General features: G+C 48.0%; 1 protein-coding gene across 1 annotated transcript in view; it reads left to right on the top strand.

The window, feature by feature from the left end:
* The window catches only part of CCDC40 (coiled-coil domain containing 40), a 60,725-nt gene that overhangs the window by 22,652 nt on the left and 30,071 nt on the right, over positions 1-8,002 (top strand). Inside the window, exons 6-8 of the mRNA XM_008578578.1 lie at positions 4,066-4,223; positions 4,428-4,550; positions 7,550-7,671. Of these exons, the coding sequence (XP_008576800.1) occupies positions 4,066-4,223; positions 4,428-4,550; positions 7,550-7,671 (403 nt within the window). The remainder of the gene's footprint in view (positions 1-4,065; positions 4,224-4,427; positions 4,551-7,549; positions 7,672-8,002) is intronic.

An 8,002-nucleotide genomic window follows, 5' to 3' on the forward strand; every position in this document is an offset into this window, starting at 1 on the left:
CGATCCCGTTGCCGGTCCCGGTCCGGTATGGGCGTGACACTGAGGGTTGCGATCTGTTGCCAGTCACGTAAAAAAGACAAAAAAAAAGGGAAAAAAAAACAACCATGCTATTCAGGAAGCTAAAAAGGGGCAAATAAGCCAAAAGATGTAGGAAGAATAAAAAGGAGATAATGCAAGTAATGATGCTGGGAATAAACACAATTCACAGGAGTTTTTTTTTTTTTATTTTGAGAAGGCTGTGCATTGTACTGATTTCATCAAAGGAGGAATTAAAAATGCTGTCAAAAATCTATTTTCCCTAAAAGTCCCAGTATTTGGAGGTGTGATGGAAGAGTCCTAGTAACCTTTCAAAGAACAAATACTTCTGTGTTATTCAACCTCCAGGGGGTGGAAAATTTGGGAAATGTTTCCCGGGGCTTGTTCTGCAGTGCTTAGGGCGATGCTTGCTGCAAAAGCCAAGAACGTACAAAACCAGGAAACTATAAAGCAGTCCCACTTATACACTGAGAAAATTCTAAAGAAAATATTACAAATTAAGCTCAGCAGCATATTAAAAGAAAAAATACCTCATAGTGAAGAAGAGTTTACTTCTGGAATTGAGGAATAATTTGCAATTAGGAGATCTACTGATTTAATGCATCATATTTATAAAGGAGAAAAAAAGCCTTTCTGGGTTGATGCCAAATGGGTGTTTGATAAAACTCATCATCCACCCCAAACTAGGATAGAGGGAAAGCTCTTTATAAGGGTCTCTCAGAAACAAGAAAATTCCACTCAGTGCAATCAGGAAGCGTGGAGCGTGCCCGCTGCACCACCGTGACCCAGCATTGTTTTGGAGGTTCCCACAATGCAAGAAAACAGGAGAAAGTAATGAGATATAGATTTTGGAAATGAAATGCTGAAATCCTCATCCAGACCAATGATAGGATTGTTTACCTAGAACATTCACAATAACTGATGGGGGGGAAGAAAGCTAATAGAAACAGTAAGAAATCAATAAAGTAGCTGGATACCAGATCTACAGTTTTCTTCTATGCCAGTAGTATCCAGTTAGGAATTACAATTCTTTTTTAAAAAGCCCATCCTTTAATAGCTGTAACAGCTGTGAAATACCTAGCAATAAGTCCAACAAGAAATGAGTGTGCCTATTTAAGGAGAAACAATAAAATTTCACCAGGGACATAAAACATTTAAATACATGGGCCAACCATGTTACTAGATGGGAAGATGCGTAATATGAAAATGTCATTTCTCTCCAAATTAATAATCAATTTAACGCAATTCCAATTCAAGTCCATGATGGGGTGTTTCGGGTGAACTTAAATTTATCTAACGTGATTCTTTATTTACCTATGTTGATAAGTAATAATTCAAAATTCAAGAGCTCTACAGTGAAAAATCTCCTTCCTCTCTCTAAACCACCCATTCTTTTAAAGATATTTTTGCACATGTAAGTACAGAAGGCTGTGTGTATATATATATTTTCTCTCTTTCTTTTTTAGCTTAAATAGCTGCATGTTATACCTACTGCTCTGTTTCTTGATTTTTTTTTTCACTTAGCAATGTATGCTGGAGATTATTCTGTGTCAATACATAAAAAGCTCTTCATTCTCAACAAATTGATTTCAAACTTCACTTGGAGGACCAGATGCACAAGAATATCCTAGATACTTTTGAAAATAATGGAAATTTTTGGTAGCAGGTATCAAAACATAGTATAAATCTGTAACGATGAAAACAAAGTGGTACTGGAAGAAAAAGGGACAGGCAGATCCCATGACGAAGAGTAGCACATCCTTAGAACCCTGAGGACATTCACTGTGGAATTTAGTGACTGCGAACTTCACAAGTGTACAGGTTGCATTTTTGAATTACTAAATATTTTTGATCATTTGACTGAAAAGTTAATACTTAGATCCCTATTTCACACTAAATAGAAAAAAAGTTGCAGGTACAGTAAAGAACTAAGTAAAGGAGAGGAGCATTAGAAGACTATGTAAGATAATATTTTTTTTTTATCATCTTGGGGTGAGGAAGGTCTTTCTAAGCGTGATGTGAAGTACAGAGGCGAGAGAGGAGACTGACCAGTGTGGGCATATGACAACATAAAATGCATCTGTCAAGAAGCATGATAGTTAAAAGACAAACACAGATGGGGAAAAAAACATTTGGAACATCCGTGACAACATCGTTATCTTCCGTATTAGTTTTCTGTTGCTGCGTAACAAATTGCCACAAATTTAGGGGTTTACAACGACTGCCATTTACATATTAGTGCCCAGCTCTGCAGGTCAGAAGTCCGGCATGGCGTGTCCTGCTTCTCTGCTCAGCAATTGCCACAAATTTAGGGGCTTACAACGACTGCCATTTATATATTAGTGCCCAGCTCTGCAGGTCAGAAGTCCGGCATGGCGTGTCCTGCTTCTCTGCTCAGGACATCACAAGGCTGAAGTCAGGTGTGGGGTGACTGAGTTCTCGTGGGGGAGGTGCTGGGGGAAATCTACTTTCAGACTCATTCATGTTGTTGCAGAATTCAGTCCCTTGCACCCACAGGGCTGAGGTCCCCATGTCCTTGCTGGATGCTGGCAGGGTCCACTTCAGCCGCTAGACCACCCACATTCCTTGCCATGTGTCCCCGCCACCTTCAAGCCAGCAATGGAGACTTTCTCCTTCATCAAACCCCTTTCACCCTCAGGTTCTCTCTGACTCCCCCTCTCACCACCAGCTGGAGGAAACTGTCTGCTTTAAAAGAGCTCATCACCCACTTAGGCCAGACCCACCGATGAGCTCCCTTTTGTCACACGATGCAGCAGTTACAGGAGGAACACCAGGACAAAGTCACGGGAGCCATGTTAAAGCTCTGCCTGCCACGTTTTTACTACAGAAAGCACTCCTAGGAGCCAGCCAGTAAGAGACTGACATCCCAGCAGGAGAATGTCCAAGGCCATGGGCAAGCAATTCAGAAAAGGAAAAAAACAGCTTCTGCTGCCTGTGACCTCACGTGAGCTAGCCTCAGGTGGCTTCACTTGCACTTTCGTTACAGGAGAAGAAGAGGGGAGGGGACCAGGAAAGATATCTACAGAAATCATGGAGGAAAAATTTCCACATTTGGTGAAAACTGTAAACCCACAGATCCAAGAAGCCCAGCAAACCCCCAGCAGAACACATATGAGGAACACTGCACCCAGGCTCATCACAATCAAATGGTCTAAAACCAGCAATAAGGAGAAAATCTTAAAAGCAGCCAGAGGGAAAAGGTGAAATTGTTTACGGAGAAGCAAATCACATCCCAGATCTTCCCGCCTCTCCATCACGTGGCGGCCGCTCTCTCTGCAAAACCTCCGTCCTGGTTTCCCTGCCTCCTCTCTTCTCCCAGCTCTGTGATTCTCACCATATAGGAGCTGGAGTGGGCTCCAGTGGCAGAGGATTGATGACCATCTTGTTCCTAAAAACATTTTTTTTCAAGTTAAAGCTATATCCTTCAAGAACACCTGACTCCAATGCAATATTCATGCAGCAACCTTCTGGTCTTCAGTTCAGTCTTCTGTTTGGATCTGTCCACTGAGAAAGGAATGCTCCATGCGAGTCAGAAAACAATTGTCGATCTGGGGACAGCTCCCTGACTAGATCAGCATCCTGGCTTTATAAATCAGTCTCATGTGGGCCGGCCCTGTGGCGTACTCAGGAGAGTGCAGCGCTGGGAGTGCAGCGTCGCTCTGCCGTGGGTTCGGATCCTATAGGAATGGCCCGTGCGCTCGCTGGCTGAGCATGGTGCGGGCGACACCACACCAAGGGTTGCGATCCCCTTATCCTTATACTATGGGGAGGATCTCTCCTGTGTGGTGGGAAGTGGAAAGGCTTGTCGCAATTTCTGGACACAGATTACCTACTTTTTGTCTGTCCGATTAGATTGTGAATTCTGTGATGGCAAAGTCTGGGTCTTCATGGTTTAAAAGCAGTTTCCCAATCTCGCCCTAAAAGGGCAGAGGGCTGCCCAGAGCTGCCGTGTCCTTCTCCTGGGTCCCGGCGTGGATGATGCTAGAACAGCCTCTCCCCTCCCCCCAGTGGCAGCTCTGCAGACGGAGATGGAGAACTTGGCGCTGCATCTCTTCTACATGCAGAACGTCGACCAGGATGTGCGTGACGACATCCGTGTGATGAGGCAGGTGGTGAAGAAGGCTGAGGTGGAGAGGAGGCGGGCAGAGCTCGAGAAGAAAAAACAGGTATCGTGCAAATTCCACCCACACTTAATCACCACCGAGCCTCCGGTCTTCAGAGAAGTGCCCAGCTTCGCCGCTTGCAGGAATACTGACACCTGGAGGGGCTGTGGTGGCCTTGGTCATATTGACATGGGTCAGGGGCTAGTGGAGACTTGTCCTCCAGGTGGGGACCTGTCCTTACTGCCGTCTTCTCATCCCGTCTCCCAGGACCTCTTCGTGGACCAGCTCACCACCCGAGCCCACCAGCTGGAAGAAGACATTGCTCTGTTTGAGGCCCAGCACCTCGCCCAAGCTGAGGACACCCGGGTTTTAAGGAAAGCGGCAAGCGAGGTAAGAGCTCCCCGTGTGGCTCTCAGTGGCAGAAGCGCCCCTTTAGTGCCCACACATAGCACTGATGGACCGGCCTAGGCAGTGCCTGTGGAGTAAACTACTGCAGGTGTGTCCCCGGCTAGTCAGCCAGCTCCTTGAGGCTGAAAGTGGGTCTCCCACACCCGTACATCTCTCTAAGCACCTAAGCACATCCAGCCATCCCCACAGTGGGGGCGCAGTAGATCCCAACTGATCGATGGCCGGTGTTTTTATTCCTGCGATGGCCACTGGGTGACTGTAAGGTCTATAGGGATCCAGATATTCTATTCTCTTTCTGCACTTCCGATGCCAGCTTGCTGGGGGACCCCTAGCAAGTTCCTTTGTCAACAGTGGGTCTCTTCTGGGAAGGACCGAAATCTCTCTAGTGATTCTCAGCCTATGAGCAGCAGGTGTTCCCGGGCAGAGCGCGCAGCTCTGCACCATGTGGAGCAAGGGACTGCAGAGACTAAACGCACTGAAGCTGCTCCCTGCAGCCCCAGAAACCGAAGTCCCTGTGATTTTTTTTAGAAAAGCTGTGTCACCATCTGCACCCCTATGTGCAGGAAAGACACGAAGGAAACGATAAAGTTTTACTGAAAGAAAGAAGAGAGGACTTGAACGCATGGACAGACACACCCGGTTCCCTTGTGGAAGGAGGAAACAGGACCTAACGCTGTGAAACTGCCCACGCTCCCCAGCCTGTAAATATAAGTGATCCAGAACGCGCCCCAGTCAGAGTCGGGGGGCAGGGGGAGAATCTTTTAATTTATCAAAGTGACTCTTGAGTTTATCTGAAAAATAAGTTAGGAGGGCCAGCCCAGAATGTTTTGGAAGAGAAGATGCCTGTAAGGGTGAAGAGCCGTCCCAGTCTGCCCAGGACCGAAGCGTTTCCTGAGACTCAAAACTTTCTGTGCTAAACCCGGGAGACTCCTGGGCAAGCCAGGATGGTGGGTCACCCTAGCCTTGCCCCAGCAAATATTAAAATATACTGTAGAGCTCTAGAGGCTAAAGACTGTGTCCCTGGAATCAAGGGTAGACAGACAAGCCATTGAAATCTATGGAAGAGCCCAGAAACAAGCCAAAGTGTGCACAGAAACTTAGTAAATAAAAAATTAGCAGAGAGCCCATGAATTATACATCCAGTGGTATTAGGAGATTTGGTGAATCATTTGGAAAAAATGATTCCTCATACCAGACACAAATAAATTCCAGATGGAATCAAGTATTTACATGGGGAAGAATGTGCCAGAAGAAAACAAATGAAAAATATTCCTGTGATCCTGGACTGGAGAGGCCTTTTTCTAAGCATAACAGCAAAAGCTGAAACCTTAAAGGAGAAGATGAGCTGGGTGGCCCACACCTTAATCTACAAAAGTGTAGATTACGACACCACTAACAAAATAAAGAGACTCACCAGGAGCCAAACTTGTTAGCATTGTTAGTATTTTTGTCTTTTTGCTTATCTGCATATTCTGATTGCATAGAATGAGCACTTATTTCACAACCCTGAGTAAATTTGGGGGTGTGAAGAGATTCTGGAAATCAATAAGAAATACCCTGTGCTCTTCTGTGCTCTAGAATGGTGGCACGTGACAGGTGCCGTGAAGGTCTCTTTTGTTCCATCTGCCCTGCCCTCACCCCCTCTCCTAGGTGTGACTCCACCGGGCAGGACCTGCCCACGCTCTGGGCGTTTTTCACTCCCAGCACCTGGGCCCACCCGAGACGCTCCTCACATGAACCCATGAAAAGCCAATGAACAGCCATAGGAAAGGGCGAGGCAGGGGGCTCCCGTCCCACGCTGGCAAAGCTGAAGGAAGGCGGAGGCAGACGGCCTCCCACGCGGGTAGCGAAGACACAGACAGGTCTCCATCAGGATGCTTTCCAAGGGCGACACTGCCAAGTGCAGCGCCGCTTTCTCCCCACGCCCGAAGTGTCGCCACCTGGACTTCAAGGAAACGCACCTGCAGATAACACTTTTGCACGTTAAAAAGGCCGTGAACAAAACCAATAGAGACTCCCCGGGAAAATGATGCTTAAGACCGTGTTGTGTGTAATAGAGAGGAAAGATCCCGAGGAGAGGGCGTTAGTGAAACCAACTATGATATACCGCATGGAGGAACACCATCCTGCCCTGAAAATAAATATTTACTGACATCAAAGCCTGTCGACAATATGTTAGTTTTTAAGAGAAGATTACAAAACAGGATATAGAATGTGATTCCCTACACACACACACACACACACACACACACACACACACACACGCACGCACACGTGCACACGTGATGATAATGGGCATAAGAAGTTAGAAATGGTTATCTATAAGTGGTAGCATTATTAGTATTTTTGTCTTTTTGCTTATCTGCATATTCTGATTGCATAGAATGAGCACTTATTTCCATTTTTAAAAAGGAGGGGGACTGCATTCAGCAGGGCATTAGATTCAGCGGTGACCTCCATATGTCAGCTGCACCGTAGTCAGCCCCAGTGGGAAGGCGCCCCCCTTGGCTGACAGGCACCCCCAGGCCCAGCGTGGGGAGGGTCCAGCTGGGTTTGGGTCCCCGCTTGCCTCCTGGGCTGGCACAGCCCCAGGAATCAGGCACTACTACTGTACCCATGTCACAGCTGGGGACCCTGAGGCACAGCGAGGTGAGGGGCCCCACCCAGAGCATAAATGAACCCTCCCTGACCTTGGAGTAAATTCCAGAACCATCCCCCACATGGAGCAGCATCCTCCTCCTCCTCGTCCTCCCCTGTCCCTAGCACTGAGCACCCACGGGCCCTGAGCAAAGGCTCGCACGGCTGCTGGAGGTTTCTTCAGGGCTGCGTTTCACGCCGTGCATATCCCTCTGCTGATGCGCGATAAAGGAAAGTAAGGCGACACAGGGGAAGAGGGCAGCCAGGAGAGCCAGCTCTGACGGTCCTTCTGGGCACAGACGAGACCAGCGGAGCATTCACGTCCCCTCCGCTCTCGGCTGCAGGCTTTCACGGAAATAGACGCCATAAACGTGGAGAAGAAGCGCGTCCTGCAGCAGTGGGCCACCAGCCTGGTGGGCATGAAGCACCGCGACGAGGCCCACAGGGCCATCCTGGAGGCGCTCAGGTAGGGCGGCCCGGGAGCTCAGCGGGCGGTGGGTTGTGCAGGGACGGGTGGTCAGGAAGGACCTCCCCTTTCCCGCCTCTCCCCCAGTCTCAGGACAGAGGGGCACACCTGCAGCCTGCAGCCCGGGCTTCCATCCCAAAAGCTGCTTTATCGTTCTCCAGGATTTCTGCATTTCTTAAATCCTTTCTGACCCTCCATGGCCCTGGGTGCAGCAATGCTTTCGTGCTCAGATTTCCTGCAGGATTAAGGAGGAGCAGTGAGGGGGTGGGGACAGAAAGGGGCATTTGTCTTTGGGAGACAGAGGTGTCCTTTGATCTGCAGTTCCACCCCC

This window comes from Galeopterus variegatus, unplaced genomic scaffold, assembly GCF_000696425.1.
Source record: "Galeopterus variegatus unplaced genomic scaffold, G_variegatus-3.0.2 Scaffold1721, whole genome shotgun sequence".
Taxonomy (NCBI): domain Eukaryota; kingdom Metazoa; phylum Chordata; class Mammalia; order Dermoptera; family Cynocephalidae; genus Galeopterus; species Galeopterus variegatus.